Source organism: Mustela putorius, unplaced genomic scaffold (genome assembly GCF_011764305.1).
Source record: "Mustela putorius furo isolate JIRA1106 unplaced genomic scaffold, ASM1176430v1.1 tig00003845_pilon_pilon_pilon, whole genome shotgun sequence".
Taxonomy (NCBI): domain Eukaryota; kingdom Metazoa; phylum Chordata; class Mammalia; order Carnivora; family Mustelidae; genus Mustela; species Mustela putorius.
Genome location: NW_025421998.1, coordinates 77,373,906 through 77,393,468, shown reverse-complemented (window position 1 = coordinate 77,393,468; position 19,563 = coordinate 77,373,906). Strand labels below are relative to the sequence as shown.

Genomic DNA, 19,563 nt, shown 5'->3' with positions numbered 1-19,563 from the left:
GTCTCTGTCCCCCCCACCCCACCCCCATGCCCAAACAACAAGTGAATTCAGCGATTCAGTCTTAAAATAGCAAGTCCCTACACAAGCAACAGAACAGACAGGAAAGAGCCCTGGGTTCATTATAGCAGCATCAGTACCTAAGCATCATACAATCTACCAAACGTTTTTATAGATGCCAGAGACTCTGAATCTCAGTTTGAGTCTTTGCCAGCCAACTCCCCAAGACCTCCGCAAGGTCTTCTAAATCCTGGGTCTCCCCTCTACTTCCCACCCTCCATTCATTATCTGCTGATGCCGCTGAAGTGCGACTTGATGTACTTCAACTTCCTCATCTGCAAACAAGCACCAGCCTTCCATCCTGCTTTTCATGCTAGTGTAAGCATTAAGGGGGATTTCAGTGAAGATAAAAAGCAGTCGAAAACATACAGCCCTCATAAACCTGACACGTATTAAATATTTCTTAAAGAAGTTACTGCATAGAAGAACCTCTTGATAAATTAAAATGTTTTAAATTGGGGCACCTGGGTGGCTCAGTGGGTTAAAGCCTCTGCCTTCGGCTCGGGTCATGATCTCAGGGTCCTGGGATTGAGCCCCTCGTCGGGCTCTCTGCTCAGCGGGGAGCCTGCTCCCCCCACACCCCCTGCCTGCCTCTCTGCCTACTTGTGGTCTCTCTCTCTCTGTCAAATAAATAAATAAATAAAAATCTTAAAAAAAAAAATGTTTTAAATTGTTAGAAGGTAAACTGAGGCCCATTTAACATTTTAAGGGCTCATTTGGGCAAAAATCCATTCCAATTGGGCAGCACCAAACCCAAAATAATTAGGAGCTCTCTGCCCATAGGAGCCAGGGGAAAGCCTTACACAGAGAAAGCATGGAAGCAAAGAATGCAAATTATTTGATTGGCTACAACTTGGTTTTCTGTGACTGGTTGTCCTTAGCATTTTGGTTTACTAACCTTGAGACATTTACAGGCTTAGGTCGCCAGGGCATCAGAGCCACAGCTGTCTTATGGTCTCTTTGTGTAATGAATTAACATAATAAAAACCTTAAACATTCTAATCACGTGATTTCACAGGGGTGCTGTCCAATTACAAGTGGAATAGGATAAGGTCCTGTTTGTATATTAGGGGCAGTAACACATTTAAAATCACCGATCATCATTTCTACTATTCTTCTTTTACAAAACTAGAATGATAGAGCAAGTGTAAAAAAAAAAAAAAAGAAAAAGAAAAAGAACAGGAAAGAAAGAAAATATGACCAATCATACCATATATAAAATGGACTTTTTAGATTTGGGTGTTAGGTAAAAATTAGGCAGCCATGTTAATTATATAACTAAATATGATTTAATTTTATACTTTGTTAGAACATTCTATAAATGAATTCACAATAAAGATATAGAAAGCCCTTCAGCACATTATATTCCCTCCTTATGGCTTAGAAGATAATGGTCACCATTGTCTAGTTTTAGATCTTCCCCAGCATTCACCTATTAATTCCTGAGCTCCTCATTTGCACCCTTCATTTCCTTCTTCATTCTCCCCACTCCCCCCTGCCTGCTACAAGACTTGCTGCTGGTCCTCCCAGCACCCTCGACAGTCCTCCTAGCCCTGCAGTCCTTGCTGCATTTCAACACAGCACACACGGACCCCAGGCTTCCGCAGAGGGCCACCGCAAGAAAACATGCGCTGGCCAGCCGAGGATCTCTTTCAGCACCAGAGGGACCATGCCCCGCTCTGCACAGAGACTCCAGCCTTAAACAAACATCTGCCAGATGTAAGGGTAGAGTTCAGGCATGAGTTGGGGATGAAGATTCTCCATCCACTGCCTACCCAGTCACCACAGGCAGACCTCCCAGGAGAGGAGGATAGACGTCCCTCAACCCACTTCAAGTAATCCCATGCAGCTAGAATCTCCAACTCTGTCTTCCCCCTTAGCACTCACATCCCTGTAATAACCAGTTTATCCAGATTCTCCCCCAGAAATCCAGGGTCGCCATGAACTGCACAGATGGGGAAGGACGGAAAGCCAACATAGTGCCTGCAGGTGCCCCAGCATCTCCGGGGCAGTAAAGGAGAGCCAAGGCATAAATGTGTGCTTTATGGAAACCTCATGTATACATTTGGTTTAAAGCAAGATGTTTTTTCATGTGGAGTGTGGTGCCTGAATATGTAGCAATCGTTCCTCCGTTCATCTTAACACTTTGACCTCCATGTGGGTAGGATGAGGCTTGCTTGCTCTGAACACACGTGTGGCTGCTTCTTATCCCTTCAGCTCAATGGCCGATACTAACATAAGCACCTTGGCTCTCCTTGGGGACTACCCTGGGCAACACCTTCCCAGCCCGATGGAGACCTAAGAACCCTCTTTCCCATGCTTCCCCTCTAGAAGCCTCCACCTAGCCTTTCCCCCAACCATCACACTCATGTTGCCACATGCTACACTATTACACCCACACATCATAACACAACCTCACATATTCCCTTCAAAACTAAACTTCGAACTTTCCAAATGACACACTCACTCTAGAATGCTTAAGTATTTGATGGCCAACTTTTTGCCTTAAAAACTGAAAATTGGCAGGAAATGATAGTATCTAGTAATACCACAAAATAAGCACTATTGCTGGAGGGAAGAATAAGACATCATCTAATACTGCTATCAAATTTTCAGGTCCCTAAACTCTGTAATTCTTCCCTTAGGGGATGGATTATGTTGCAGAATAGTATTTGGCTTTCTTCTGTGACTGGCTAGAAAAGTGAGTTCCCTTCCTAGAGATCCAGTTTATTCTTAAAGGGTCCAACAAAAAGTCTTATAGGCCAGACCTAAGGAAAAAACCATCTCTTCTTATGTAACAAACTACTTTGGTCTTTTCAGGAAAATGTGAGGACATCTTATAGATTGAGGAAGACCTGGATGGGTGGCCAGGGGAGACCAGAGTTTAAAAATCAACTGAAAGTACAAAATAAAAATTTAAGGACCACAGGCCACCATGGGAAGCCTTACACTGGACACAAGGCATGAATTATACTAGATCGCATTCATCTTTTCATTCAACTCCTGTGCTAGGCGTTCTCTCGACTTGATCCCCGCCCTGATCCAGCTGCCAGTAACTTATTAGACAGTTTTGTTTAAATGCTAGACTTCACTGGGGCCTCGGAGGCTCAGTCAGTTAGGCATCTGACTCTTGATTTCAACTTAGGTCATGATCTCGAGGTCCTGGGATTGAGTGCCACATCCTACGTTAGCCTCCATGGTTAGTGGGGAGTCTGCTTGAGGATTTTCTCTCCTCTCTCTCTCTCCTTCTGTCCCCCTACTCATGCTCTCTCTCTCTCATGTAAATAAATAAATCTTAAAAAACTAACACATGCTAGATTTCACAGGAAGTAGTTACATTATTATAAATTCTTGGTCACTTTTTCAGGGTTTTCCTAAGAATTGTGCTTAGGCTCATGTGTATATCATTGGGGGATGAGACATCCTCCATTATAACACAGAAAAGGGACTTCCTTCTAAAATGTCATTATTTTATATTAAAAACAGGAGACAGTTCTAGCTTCCTAAATTTCGTATTTCTGACAGAATATATTTTCACAAATACTTTTTATCTGTTTACCAGCAAACAAGTTTGTTTAAAGCAGACATAATATTACTTTAACCACTGTTTCTTTAAAAGAAAAACTATCAGCTTACCTGCTTCATTTTTCTCTTCTTCTCCATGAGAAAGAAAATTAACTCTACCCCCAATCAATCTACTTTTAAAATATCTTATGCAGCCCCAAAATATTTGGACAAGTAGGTTTAGCTGGCGTCTAGGAAGCTTCAGATGGGTTATTAATGTTTCAGTGTTTACTCAAAAGAGAGAGAGCGAGCATTGATAATAAAGGAAGGAGTGAGGGAAAGCTCACTTGAAATCGCTTCTGCCCTCTGGGTGTGTCTAGAAGGGAAGGGTTACTGCTCAGTATGAAAGTCAACTTTCTAGTGGATGCTTTGCTAAGGTCAGATAGCTTCTGCACGGCTACAAAAAAGTTAATTTCCTGTTCCATTTTTCCTGAAGCATTTGTGCACTTGGCTAAATTAATGCTAGATTTTTCCACCAGGGAAGAACGAGGCTTAGAGCTGAAACTATTGGAATGCTATTATACTTCCTATTGCTTGTTAAAGAAACAGTGAAACATCAAGAGAAAACAATTGTGACAGTGCAATTTTGGACTCCTAGTAGCGTTCTGAAACATAACTGCATAACTTGACATTTGTGTAGCACATTATACTATAACTTTTTAATGAAAAAAGGAGTATTGCCTGTACTCACATTTATGTTGCCTACATGCATTTTTTCCCCTCAAGAGATGCCAAGTGCTGTGAGAATATTTTCATGACATTATCCTTTGGGATGTATTAAATTAATTGAACATGGAGGTTATTAGACTGAAGTGGCCTGAGTGAGTGGTCTAGGTAAGCAAACCAAAATCTAAGGCTGTAAATACCTCAAGCTTAGCAAATCCAAACCTAAGGATAACCAACCAAAAAGAACCAACTAGGCTTTAAGCTTCAGCCAGTCCAAACAGCCTTACCTTTCCTGTGCCTTTGTCTCTTAAAGTCTCTCCCTGAGCTCCTGGTGGGGGAGACACTCTTAACCACTTCTGGTTTGTGGCAGCCTGATCGGAATCCATTTTTGCTCAAATAAACTCTTAAATTTTCCAATATGCCTCGGTTTATCTTCTAACAGATGTGATAATGTTGACTCCCTTGCCTCTTATAATCCCAATGCTTTCCAAAACATTCTGAGCTACAGTGCTACACTGACCCCATGACATCTCTGTAATGTATATTTTCATCCTTATGCCACAGGCTACCAAAAGAAACCAAAGAAGTCACTTGTCTGTGGTTACCCATCTCTTCAGAATTGGAAGTGGGCCTCCATTAGTTCTTTATTCTTTCAAGTTTTTGTTTAAATTCTAGTTAATTAACATATAAGACAATATTGGTTTCAGGAGTAGACTTTAGGGATTCATCATTTACATACAATACCCAGCGCTCATCACAAGTTTCCTCCTTACCAGGCATTAATTCTCTTTCTCTTTCACCTGGAGAAAGTGAGGGGGGCACAGCAGGATCTGCCTCAAATAGACTGAACCTCAACTGGTGGACCACAACCCCAACAGTTTTCCTTATGTCAAAACCAGGAAGAGACACCAGGACCTGGGAGCAATATTACTATTGTAGTGAGTACGAACCTTTAATAAATAAAGTGTAATAAATAAATAAATAATATATAGTAAGTGCAAACCCCTACTAAATGAAAAACAGGAACAAAATACAAACTAACCACATAGCAAGTAAGCCTAGACCATATGCGTGTAGTGATAAGATTAGCTCGCAGTAACAAGTTGTAAATATTTTTAATTTGTGCGAAATATCATAGACCAAAACATGTTTACGACGTGTGTATGTTTTTGGTGTGTAAGCATAAGAAAAATAAGTGATATAATATGTTTATGAAGGAGACTTAGCACAGTATATAAGGAGGCATCGGGTTGGACTGAGGTGAAGCGAGTTCCCTGTCGGGAGGACATCATCGCCGGTGCTACCGACACCCCGACAGTTTCGTTGCCGACCACTCGCTGGTTCTCAGTCTCAACTTCTGCGGTGACCTCTCTGTCTAGATTGTGAGGCGACGTCTCCTTCTCAGTGACAACGTCAGCGGACCGTGACCGGGCCACGATAGTGGTGCGGACCTCGTCCCAATAAAGATCAAGTGAGTTACATCATATCCATCTATCTCTTCTTTACACGTCACGACCTCCTGGCGGGATGCAGGGGTTATGCTCGCGACACTATTTAATAAATTTTTTCCTCCCCATAGATTATTTACTATTATGAGGCTTTTCCCCTGCCTAACTCTCCCAGACTGATCACTTTTCCCAGATCCCTCTCTCACGCATAGTCAGAATATACTTTTAGGGCAGCAGGTATGAGCTTGGGTTTGCCAAAATTAGCTGTGAAGTGTGCTATAAGAAATTGGCTATGAAAAGAATTAGAATATCAACATCGGTGAATAATTTGCACTTTATAAATCAGGAAAGATGTGCTGCATTCCTACTACTTGCTGCTGAACACTTTCTGGAGCAGGAGGGGAATGAAGTAATATGTGTCCAGGAAAAACCAATGGAAAGCTTCCCTTTGAAGAGGTGTCAAGAGAGAAACTCCGAAGACCGCTAGCATAGAACATGCTACCTTCAATATCTGCCTAAATAGAATATAATTAAGAAAGCACATAGGCTGAAGATAAAAAATAGGAACTACATATGTGCATTCTTGAAAAAATATATATCCTATAAGCTCTGAGTTGTGTTTGTTTTTGAGGTCAAAGCTTACATCCAGCTTCTTACACCAGCATTTACTGAACACAAACCCTAGTCGGCCACCCTGCTTGGTGTTTTCAGACCCATAACCAATTCTTACACATCAAGCTTAGCTCCATTCTTCCTGTGAGAAATTCAGAATTTAGAAATCTAGGTAAAATCTGCCTGTGACCTATACTAATAAATGACACAGAACTTGAACCATTATGCACCAAAGGCCATGTTTGTTCCACAGTACACCTATGCTCTCTTGGACTTCTTACTCAATACACTTAAAAGGTTTGAGGTCAGAAGTCTCGATGGAGATAATTAGGTCTATCCCCATCAGTATGTAGGGAGTCTGCCTCCCTCCAGCCACCGCCAACCTCACCCCTTAAGAAAGTGCCCAACTGAGATGCACTATAGGCAATTAGCAGGGGTTCCATCCAGAGTCCCCAAGTAAGGATTAGAGATACCAAATGTAATTATATTTCAGAACACATGATTGGGCCCATTCTGCTCTTCCAAGTCCATGAGGTCTTCTTAATAATTATTTTGTATCATCTACTATTTTGGATCATAAATGAATTAGCTTCCCTTAGTGAATTTAATTGAAAGTTATATAAATTTTTTCATTAATGCTTGTATATGGCAAAGACTCAACTTGTAGCTTTTTATTATATTCCTTTTTACCTCTGTCCATGTTTAGTCTAGATGTTTAGTTTCGCATTTTGAACAAGTCTCTGGAAAGTGCAAACGTTGACAAAGTACTATTTACCATGTAAATTTCCAACTTTGGTATAGTTTCTGTTAGAGAACATAAATCCTATTTTAGAACATGAGCTCATCCTTTTAGTGAGAATGGCTCCTTAGAAAAAAATATCTAAAGGAAATCAAAGGGAAAAATGAAACCAAACATTTCTTTCACCCCAAAAGGCCACAGACTCAAAGTTGATAACAGGAAGCACTTTTTATAATGTGAGTGTATCTAGTGGTTTCCATTTCAGAGGGTTTATGTGAGTTTCCAATTCCATTAAAATAAGAAACAGAATTGCTTAGAGGGAAAAAGAAACAGAAGCTACTGCCACTGCCTTAAAAAAAAAAATGAGGGAGAATGACACCCATAAAATGATTAATTCTTTGATTCATAGAAAACTTAACTTACTTAAATATGGGCTTCATCAAGACTTCATTAAAATTTATCTAATGTAAGCAAATTTGAATCTGTTTAAAATTCAGTATGAACAATTTTTCACCCATGTGCATGCTTCATTTTAAAAATCTAACACAGCTCTAATCAGCTATCTCAAAGAAATCCACAGGCATTAAATGCTCGTCAGGTAGCCCAACTTATTCTATGAAAATCACATACCTGTTAGTACGCTGACATCATCTCCTGCGAGCCTCCTGTGCATAGTCCCCTGTATTTAGATTCCCATCAACATACTTTTTAAATATTTACTTTCAAAATGGTTAAAATATAAAATCACATAAAAGGAAAAGCTCAATTTTGGTAGAATTAATCTGTTTAAAAAAATGAGAATTGCTTCATAGAAGGAGAGGTTAGATGATGGCGACCAAGAAGCCAAGAAAGATGGGAAGTAATTAGAAAACCACATTGCTTGGGAAATGATCTTCTCCTTGTCCTTCTCCTCCTCTTCCTCTTCCTTCTTCTTCTTCTTTTTTTTAAGATTTTATTTTATTTACTTGAGAGACAGAGAGAGAACGCATGTGAGCAGAGGGCGGAACAGAGGGAGAGGGACAAGCAGACTTCATGTTGACTGCAAAGCCCAATATGGAGCGTGACCCCATGACCCTGAAATCATGACCTGAGCTGAAATCGAGTCAGCGGCTTAACTGACTGAGCCACCCAGGTGCCCCCCGCCTTCTTTTTCTAAATATGGGAGATACTTGAGATCTCTTACAGGATAAAAATCCCAATGAGACAAAAAATCTGAAGAGAACGGGAGAAACGGATGGTAACTAAAGCAGATATAATATAGCAAAATGGGAAATGATTAACATTAGCCACAAGCATCAGAAAAGATGGTACAGGGATACTGGAACAAGATGAAGATGGGGTGGAGGACCCGAGAGCTCAACAAAAATAAAAAGGAAGAAACAAACACTTCCTCTCATTTTTTCATTTCTGCTTTAAAGTAGGCTTTCTCTGATTCCCCGAAGTCATGATTCCTTCCTTCATTTATTTATTGACTAGATATTTATTCAGAGCTCACTCTGTGTCCGAGACTGTTCTGGCACTGCCAGAAGCAGTTAACAAGTTAAGTCAAGTACTTGCTCTTTAGGAGCTTGTATTGTACATAGGGAGAAAAGCAAAACAAAACAAAACAAAACAAAACAAAACAAAAAAATATATATATGTATATATTTGTTCAGAGTCTGAAATCTTAACCTCTTTCCTCTACTTCCTACCCAGTTCATCTCTCTACCTCCTCAACGATAGCATATTGTTAATCCTGGCATCTCAAACTTAAAAAACAAATAAAAATTTAATAAGTTTCAGCCCAAACCAAAGATCTTGCCTACGGATAAGCAGGTCTGACTCCGACAGACAGAACAGTTTCCCCAAGTTCTGTCTTGATTCTAAAGGCTCATTTTAGAGAAGAGACAACAGCGTAGACACAGGACAAAAGGGAGAGAAACTCAACAAGGCTTTCCTCTCAGGCGCTCTTTACCCCGGGACCCCATGTTCACTGAAGCAATTATTTACTGCTCGCCTACTTTGTGAAGGCCAAATGTTAGGGTCTGTAGGGACTACGAGGATGAGCAAATCCTCAAGGAAATTATATAATAGTTAATATTTATTGAACGCTTTCTGTGTGTCAGCCACTTTAAGTGCTTCACAAGATTTATCTCATTTAAGGCTCATGTTAGCCTTGTAAGGTAGGTGATAATATATCCCTTTTGAGGTGAGAAAATGAAATCCTGAAGAGATCAAGAAATGTGCCCAAGGTAGCAAGGTAACAAGTGCTATGAATTTGACTCCAGAGCTCATGTGCTGAACTACTCTGCCTCCCCAATTTTATTAGTTTCCTCAGGCTGCCATAACAAAGTACCACAAAGGCATGGCTTAAAATCACAGAAATGTATTATCTCATAATTCTGGAGGTTAGGTACCTGAACACAAGGTGCCAGCAGCACCACGCTTCCTCTGCATACTGTAGGGGACTTCTTCCTTGCCTCTTTCTCGCTTCTGGTAGTTTGCCAGCAATCTTCAGGTTTCCTTGACTTGTAGCTACATACTCCAATCTCTGTCTTCATCATTACATGGCATGTTTCCCGGGTGTCTCTTTGTTTGACTGTCTTCTTATAATATCAGTCATATGGAATTAGGGGCCCATGATACTCCAATGTGACCTCATATTGACTAATTATATCAATGACAAACATATTTCTGAATAAGGTCATATTCTGAGGTTCTGGAGTTAGGATCTCAACGTATCTTTTTTGAGGGGAGCACAATTCAACCCATAATGCCAATGAATGGATAGAATATATGGAAATAGGATGGAGAGCACACGAAAATAGAATAAAATATATGGAAATAGAATGGATATAGTAAATGGAAATAGAATAGAGTATACAGAAATAGACTGGAGATAGTAAATGGAAATAGAATGTATATAGAATATGGATATAATATATGGAGATAGAATGTAGATAGAATATAGAAATAGAATGGCGGGTATATGGAAATAGAATGGATATGGTATATAGAAATAGAATGGAGAGTGTATGGAAATAGACTGGAGATAGTAAATGAAAATAGAATGGAGATAGTATATGGAAATAGAATGGAATATACGGGGGAAAAATGGAGATAGTTGGGAAATAGAATAGAGACAGCTAGAAAAACACAGGTCTTAGTCTAATCTTATCGTTATCAACTCCATTTGTTACTCTGAGAGGCACTTCCTTTCCGTGAGCTGAACTTCCTTTTTCTCACTTATAGAATACATATCTTGAACCTAATGATCTCCAACTTGTTTCCAGTTCTATATTCTCACGTTTCTTCATTTCTAAATAATTATAATGAAAATAAATTTTACTAGGGATGCTCAAGCACACATCAAGTCATGGAGATAAGGCCTGACATGAAAGGGAGGTAAAATTCCAGTTTCCAGAATGCTTTAAGAATGTTTGTGAAGATGTCTAGAGGTATAGATTAGGACAGACTTGCTGGCGGGGACTCCAGGCAAAGGCAGAGATGGTGGCATTTGGAAACAAGGGAATGGCTTGCTTACGGATTACAAATAAAGAAGAGTGGGACCTAAGACCAGAAAAGTATGTTGGAACACACTAGGCATGAGAGGGATGGATTCTATTCAATTTAATTGGTTCAGTATAATAACTACTGAAGGCTATTTAGGAGAGATGCTATAGGAGTTATACGTAGATAGCTTAGAATGTGCAGTAGATTGAAAGGGAACTAGTTAGGTGACTGAAAATAGTCTAGGTTAGTAGCAATGAGGACAAAGCATTAGATTGTAATGGTAAACTCTAAAAATTTGGAATACTAATTAGTTATTATCTGGGTTCATTTGGGGGACTTTTGGGAAAAACCCATTTATACCAGTCATAGAGGCTTGGTCTAAGGTGATACTAACTAAAATTACTTAGAATAATAAAGGGCTGTGCTCCCCCCCAACACATACATACACATGCACACATACAAACACAAACAAATAATAAATAAAGAATTACTTAGAATAATAAAGGAGGTAATAATAAATAATAATAAAATTACTTAGAATAATAAATAGTAATAAAGTAATAAATTACTTTGAATAATAAAGTACATCGTAGTCTCAGAGAGAAATCAGAAGTCAGAAGTCAGAACTAAAAAAGGAACAGCATGTCTAGAGGCATTATATAAACCACAAAGAGGGCATCTAGGAATAGGCCAGGGGTCAGGGAAATGGAGAACAGACAGTGAAACAACATACAAGTTGAGTTTGGTTGAAACAAGTGATTCTGAATAATCTATAGGCCTGTCCTGTCCAAATTAGAAAGGCCACAGCTTTTTTCAGGTTCCTCTTTTTCTCTTTTTAATTGTTACCTTTTTAAAAATTTTAATCGTGGTAATCGACACAAAATATAAAACCCACTGAGCCACCCAGGCGCCCCTGGGCATGAAAATTTTGAAAGAAAAACATCTGGATTTTCACAGTTCTTATCACTCCTCAATAAAAGATAGCAGGAAATTAAAGATGCACATGGTGGATTCAAGAGTGGGATCCAAACTAGAAATCTATGTGATAGGTTATCTTGCAGGTTGAAAAATTAATGGTAGACAAAGTTGATATCATTACCAGGGGGAAATTATAAAACAGACAACTGAAGGCCCAATACACTAAGTTTGGCGATGTCTACTTTTAGCACCAGAGGAAATGTACCGTGAAAGGAGACGACTAGTTATCCATAGAGATCAGAAAATAATCCCATTCTGTCACTGAACTGAAAATTTCAAGAAAGAGTTGTTGACCAATACTGTAGGATGCTTCAGAGAAGAAGGATGAGGATTGAAAATAATCATTTCATCTGACAGCCACGGACTCACTGATGTGAGTCTAAATGAAAAGGAGAAGGGATGGGTAGGGGTGGCCGGGAAGTGAATCCAGAGCTTCTCTGAGAGGAGAGGAGAGAGGAGGGCACATTGGGTGAAGTGGATTGCCGGGTACAATGAAAGCTTATGGCTAGCTTTCTTATGACTATGTTATGAGTTATGAGTATGTTTACTGACGGAAGGCATGGTCCAATGGAAAGGTCTGAAATGGCAATAGAGTAACTAAGAGAGAGTAACTCTGGAACCGATTCTGGAAAAGGCTGAATGAAAGGAGGCGTTCAAGAACACAAGAGGAAAGTAAGATTTGGCAAAGAAGAGGTACTGGGAAACAGTCTTGGAACTGGATCCCCTACCTCCAATTCTGCTCCCTCCAGTCCATTCTGCAATATGTGTTCTGGAATGTTCTCGACAACATAAATCTACTTATGCCTTTTTCGCTTACCACTCTTCAGGGGTTCCCTGCTGCCTTCAGGATAGAATTCAGACTCTCTATCGGGCCCACATATCCACATCTAGACTCTGCTGAATTTTCTGCCTCATTTATTTGCCTTCCTGCTATGCTCCCCCCCAACACATTTCACACACACCTGCACACACACAAACACACATACCCTCCACTCATACAATACTTCGAATCTTCCAAATCTATCAGGCCATTTAATTTCTTCTTTTCACGTGTGGCATTTTCTGTTTGTAAAACATTTCTTTTTCTCTATCCCTTCGAACTCCTGCTCATCTTTCGAAGTGCTCTATTAAAGTTATGGATTTCCTAGCATTTATTTAACTACTTATCCATCTCTTCTGTGTCACCAGTGACTAGTATAGTGTCTGGCACAAACTGCTTTACAGAGAGTCACTGAAGGGATGAAGAAAATGAAAGAATGCACTGAATTAGGAAAACAAAGGGTAAAGATGAAGTGAGCATTTTTTTTTTTTTTAATTTGGAGAGCTCTCAGTGAGAGGATTATAAATATTTCACTTAAGGAGTGATGCCATTTTCCAAGAGTAAGTGCATATTTCAACATTTTCTGTGGCTTTTAGGAAGCAACATTAGCATAATTACTGTATCAGACACCAGATCACTTTGCCTCACATACTCTTCCTGGACATTACTCACGCCATGGTTGTGGTAATCCATGGACACCATTTTTACCATGACCACCAACCTGGGAGTTCCTATAGGTCATATTGATTGAGAAGGAGGAACCACCTTTTCCCCGACAGGACTGCACCCACTGAAACCCTGGCTTCCCCAGTGGCCATCCTAAGACTCCAGGCAACACCATGTGGAAGTAGCATGGGACAGTTCTAACCAAGGAAAGACAGAAGAAGGGAAAAACCAAGAGATAGCTTGCTTGTCCCTCCTGACCCTTCCCTACCATGCTTGTTCTGAGATGCGGAGTTTAATACAGTCTCCCTGGTTATGTCTCTCACAAACATACCCACTTGTCTTTGCTCTCCCTATTCCTTCCCCTCCTGCTCTTGCATCCCTGGGATTGCAGTATCCAATAGAGTATTAGCATTTAAGTGCTTGGCTCAGGTCCTGTCTCCAGAAGACCTGGGCGAAACAAGCAATTTTTAGAAATTTTCAAATGTTAAATATATTAGGCATTAGTGGAGACACAAAGTTAAACAGAGCATTTTTGTATGTAAAGATTTGAGTATTTGCATTGCATTATACTCATATACTGGGAAGTGTAGTTGTAGAGAAGAGTCACTGAAGGAGAATGGAGAGTCCAGAAGACATGGAGAATGAAGAGTCGAGCAACGAAGAACTACTCATTCTCCAAGTGGAGCATCAACAGGAGGTAATCAGTAACACATGGCTCCGGTGAGTATAAACGTGTTCTCCAAAGAGTACAGCCTCCATTAAAGGAACATAAACTAAGGATGTATATTGGGCATATTTTCTTCCATTGTGTCTGTTTATAATTCAATGTGCTTCCTATGTTGTGAAATATTTAAGTGTTAGATTCCAGGAAAACAAATCAATCTACTGAGCGATCTACTTCAATGAAGACAAGTAGAATTGTCTTCAGCTGACACACTACATTAATATAATTTTAAGACATGGCAGATTATCAGCCCAAACTCAGACAACTAAGATTGGGAGAAAACCCTGAAGAAATGACAAAAGTACAGCGGCTTAGCAAGGGCCTTTGGAAAGTTCAAACGGAAAAAAGAATGAAAATCTGGCCAGAAGAGGGAGAGTACTCCCTCACTATGGAAAGTTGGCCTATACTAGACCATGATCTCAATCTGTATTGAAAACAGTTTCAGACAGTGAACCACGTCCCAGCTGCAAAGGTGTTAAGGGCACAGTCACGCACTTTTAACTATCTGCTACTATAGAACCCTCTGTTGCTAGACTGATAAAGGACAAAAGGTCTTCTCTTAGAAAGAACCACAACCAAAGCCACTGGGGAATAGTTCCTGCTTATTCACGAAAGTATGAAAACTGTGATCCAAGAAAGTCTCTGGGAGTGTATCTTAGTTTCAGAATGTTTATCTGAATGTAACGCTTTTCCACATATCCTTGCATGGGGATTCTTTCATTAAGATTTTTTTTTTCCTTTTTCAGATTTATAAATCCAAACCCAACTTATACTTCCTGGAAGAACAGTGAAAGTTTACATGCATTGCTGTTTTAAGCATTTTGTTTGTTTCTTAGTATTTCCTTTGGTCTGACTACTTGCAGGGCATCGGGGTTTTTCTCAGACAAATGTACACACACGCATGTGTACAATACTTTATGGGACATGTCTGTGTTTGGTGGTCATCTTCTAAATCCAAATACTTCCTAGAATCCATGAACCTTAGGCCAAAATCAGTTGTTTTAAGTCACTTTAAAAATCACTTTAAAATGCCTGTGGGTATCAGCAAGGGAAAGCCCTAGAAAAATGAACATTTTGGTTTGTAAATAAAAGTCATACCCAAACCTAAAATTTCTAGACAGAAACAATGCTTCTTCTATAAAAGCTAATTTTAGGGGCGCCTGGGTGGCTCAGTGGGTTGAAGCCTCTGCCTTCGGCTCAGGTCATGATCCCAGCGTCCTGGGATCGAGCCCCGCATCGGGCTCTCTGCTCAGCGGGGAGCCTGCTTCCTCCTCTCTCTCTGCCTGCCTCTCTGCTTACTTGTAATCTCTGTCTGTCAAATAAATAAATAAAATCTTTAAAAAAAAAAAAAAAGCTAATTTTAGGTCTTGAGGAAAATCTACACAAGCACCCATCAGTGATTTTTCTTTAATGAACTTCAGAAGGTCGCTCTTTTTGAGGATGATCCACATACATTGATCCCAAAGACATCTGTTTACTTTAGCGATCTTACAGAATGTTTAATCTCTAAAGCTGGATTATTATTTGATTTTTTTTGAACATGTATTACAAGGAGAACTGGTTTTCACTAACTTCCACATGATTCTTTCTAGTTTCCTTTCTATCTCTAATAGAAACTGGCTCTAAACCAATGGCTGACACAAGTCAGTTAAAAATAGAGATACATGGCAAATGTTTGGAAATTTACTTTTATATCCATGGGCTTATGAATTATAATTGTGAATTGAGAATCTTGTTTATGATTGAAATATTTAAGATTGCGAATAATTGAGGGGAAAAGTCATGGCTTTTGTGTGTGTGTGTGTGAGGAAAATTCTAGAGTGAATACTTTACACAAGCAGCCAATAAGTTTCAGATGGTTTATAAGTAGCTGGAGATCCAAAGCTGAAATGGAATTTTCTGTGACAGCCTACGAATAACAGTTAACATATGCCTGTGTTACAGGCAAAAGCAGGAGTCACATGAAGTCAAGCAGGGAATAAGAAGAGCTATAATAATGAATAAAAATCTTTTTGTTGAAAATTCTTAGCACCCATTTTTGCTCTTTACTTAAAGAGCAAAACCAACTAAAGAAAAAAAGAGCAAAACCATTTCAAGTATTTTTAAAGAAACTATATTTATTAATATTGGGGGGAAAAAACAACAAGAAGTGACTTTATAAGTCACAGTTCACACCCATTAGAAATTTGATGTATTAAAAATGCAAATAAAAATTAATGCTAGTTCAAATGAAGAAAAAATACAGATTCTTCAGTGATGTTAGAACAGTCAATAACTGACTCATACTCGTAGTTACAGTTTCATCTGGGAGTGTTTCTAGTTATATTATCTGCTATTCTTTGTCATGTTTCTTGACATTGTTGATAAACTAAGTCACTCAAAAGTTTAAAAAATTTTTTTTGTTCTAACCCATTATATCATATTTCAGTAAGTTCTTACAGTTGTGCTTTCACCAATGGCTATCAGAGCCTTGACCTTAACTTTGATTTCAGCCCCAGTGCCATGGCAGGAACCAAGTGGTTATACCAGGTCATCCTGCTCGCCCTGTGGTTTGCCTACACATCTCTGACAGCCACCTTACCTGTGCAACGATGGCGAGCGTGTGCACCCTACCTATCTCACAGGGTTATGAATCTGAAAGGAAATACATAAAGTTCTTGAAACAAGATGGTATTCGGATGGAGGCATTAGAATTTCAATAGGAAATTCTGCTCCAAACATAACCACAGTCGTAGGATCTACCCAAATCAGGTATGAGATAGGACCTACAGCTTCCTAAATTATCTTGCTATACCTCTTGCTGGAGCACTGAAATCAGTGGCTTTGCTGCCATGAATTTTTGCATGTGCATTTTTTGTTTTCCTTTTTCTTTTTTAGACTGGATTATTTTAAAAGTCATCCTCTCACTGACAGGCATGAGCAGAGTGGTATATTAAAACAGAAATCTTGTGTGGGGGGAGTTACGTGTTTTGTGTTTTTTTCCAACACTCAACAACAATTAGTAAAGTTAATTAGAATAGTTTAAGTATAGAATAACTAATAATTCCCAATTCTACAAACAATAAAATGCCTGGTGTCAATTCTTTTGAGGAAACATTATACTCTTCCTTTAAATGGTTCAGAAATAAATACGTTGCCTGAAAAATCTGCTCACCAATGAAAAATCGATTTAGTCGATTATAAAATGGCATTCTGGAATATCTTTGAGTTTGGAATGGTCTGGGCACTCAAACTGATTACCTTAAGGGAACACCCAATGTTGATCAAATTTTATGAGTCTTTGATTTACGTTCCTGAACTGTAAATCCTCATCTCTCTCAGAATCCTAAAACTTTATAAAGAATTCATATACTCCCACCAACTCCCAATTGTCTAGTTCATTCAGCTGAAGGGGAAGTGAAATTCTGAGAGACAGAATAATGGCCAGGACTTTCTGGAAGCTGAAGCTAGCATGTGTCTCACTGTCATAAGGTCACTCTCTGGGCCGTTGTGTACTCTGGATCCCTTTCAGATCTCATGGAAGTTGATTTTAGTTTTACAGAAAGGACAGAGAGAGGCAGACTGCTATCTTTACAGAAAATGTCAAGGCTAAGCTTGTGACCATCTTACCTTTCTGATATCCTGTGCATTACCGGAGGGAAAGAAGCACTGACTGTCGGGGGAGAATCCCATCTTGCATCTGCTTGCCCGGGTGTCAGGGGCTGTGTTCGTGGCAGCCCCAGGGACAGTGGGTGTGAACTTCCTCGTCCCTCGGAGGGTCAGGGTCTGGTAGAAGAGACAGACTGCCACCACCAAGCCCACCAAGAAGGGCCGGGGACAAAATCGCCGGCGACAAGGGAACACTGGACGACAGACCATGACCAGTTCAGCTTCACTTGGCCCCTGTCCACGTAGCCGGAGAAGTCATAGCAGCTATTTTTTGTCAGCATGAAAAATACAGATCAGCCTTCTCTTTCCACAATTGAAATCAAGATCGCTCCATCCCCGCTGAAGAACTTTCCGAAGGGGTCATGCCAAAGAGTCATAGGTCCCCAAAGTCTGAGGCGGTTAATAAGATCCCTTCCATGGATGACAGTGAAAAGTGGCTGGCCCGGGTTAAAACAAAACAAAACAAAACAAAACAAAAAACAAACAAAAAATCCAAATAATAATAATAGTTGCAACTAACAACCTGAGCGTACCCCCAGGCTGCCAGACTGTTGCTTCCGGTAATGCCTTATTTCCAAAACATCCTTAAACTCACAGCAAAAACTTCACAAGGGGAAAAAAAAAAAAAAGAAGAGAAAAGAAAAAAAAACGCCCCCAGAGTCAGTGTGGAGCCTGGAAACAGCGCTGAAGAGCGCAACAGACTGAAAGGGAAGTGCCTGCTGGCCCCGGGATGCCGGCTGGCTGCCTCCGCGGTGCCCCAGGGCTCCTCCAGGTTCAGAGCCGCCCGGCTTGCAGCCTTTCGCCTTTCTCCGAGGTGTCCCCTCCACCACTTCTACGCGGCCACTGTACCGTAGGCATTCTCGGCTTTTAGCATCAAAAGGGAATGCGGGTGTGATGGGACCCGGTGACTGCTAGGGTTCTGCTTGTATTAGTCTCATTGCGCGTCAAGTTCAAAGTTCTATGTACTCACTCCGTTTTCATCCTTTTAGCCAAAAAAAAAAAAAAAAAAAAAAAAAGTTTCCATGATCATCCCCTCCTGGACTGCTGGCCAAGAGCACTCGGAAGGAAACAGCCAGTCGTGTGACTCCAGTTCATCCCACCCCCCACCCCCGACGCGCACGCCCGGCCGCAGGCACAGCGCCCCCCGCGCGCCGCCGCTCTCTCGGCCGCCCGCGGGGCCCCGGGGGAGCAACGCCGCAAGGGCCGGCGGGGCGGGGCGGGGCTACTACGGCCGGCGGCGCGGAGCCCCGGGGCAACCGCAGCGCCCGCGCAGCTCCCCCGCGGTGACACACGGTGGGCTTCCCCGGCCTGGGAGCCGCGCCTCTCCCTGGCCTGGAAAGGCGCCTTGCCTCCCCCCGCGAGCTGCAGAATTTTAAATACACGTCGGATGTTTGACGCCCTGGGTCCTCGCTTTCCCTTCTCACGGCGTCGGAAAAACAAATAGTCCTTCGTCCAACGACGGCAAAGGTCGAGGGTGAGACGAACGCGAACTCCGCGCGTGGACTGGAAGGATCTTTACTCGAGGGCATGGGGGTCACTCTTGTGGGGGATAAAAGGGTCTCGAGTAACGCCTGGACCCCGGATCTTGAAAGCCCGAGTGTGCACCGGGATACCTGCAAGTCGTCTGTCTGCCGCGGGGGCACCTAACTGCTCTCACGGGCGGCTGCTTTCCCGGGCTAATGACCGAGCCTTTCGGAGGCTAATTGCCTGATTCTTTGCTCCGGTGGTCGGTGGAGAGTAGCGGGTGATTTTGCTCTGCGGAAAGGGATACGCGGCGGGCTTTGTGCACCGTCCCGCACAACCTAACGCTCTGCACACCGCCACGAGGACGCCCCTAGCAGGGCAGTGTTCTGCAAACTGGATCCATCTACTCCTGCCGAGTCAGCGGAGGGAAAGCCAAGGCGAAGCGCCGTCCGTCCAGGGCCTGCGGCTCAGCTCTTCTTCCAGCGCCTGCTTTGCGAAACCTGGCTACACAGGACTGGCTTAGGATCATAGCGCACCTTCTCCAAAAGCTCTGAACCTAAATAGGTGTTGTAACCTGTTTCTAACGCAACCTCTTTCTTGGGGGTTGGGGCTCTTCTGGGAGCCCACACCCCTGAAAGGAACGCTTCCGTCGGTCATGCACGCTTACATTTTGTGAGACGGAGCG

General features: G+C 41.3%; 1 protein-coding gene across 3 annotated transcripts in view; it reads right to left on the bottom strand.

The window, feature by feature from the left end:
- Window positions 1-18,395, bottom strand: part of CPED1 (cadherin like and PC-esterase domain containing 1) — a 265,626-nt gene extending 247,231 nt beyond the window's left edge. The window contains exon 1 of one of the 3 annotated variants that reach the window (XM_045062916.1): window positions 17,376-18,395. In XM_045062916.1, the coding sequence (XP_044918851.1) occupies window positions 17,376-17,624 (249 nt within the window). In that variant the 5' untranslated portion in view covers window positions 17,625-18,395. The remainder of the gene's footprint in view (window positions 1-17,375) is intronic. The other 2 variants (XM_045062917.1, XM_045062918.1) reach the window with 2 other exon arrangements.
- Window positions 18,396-19,563: the final 1,168 nt, after the last annotated feature.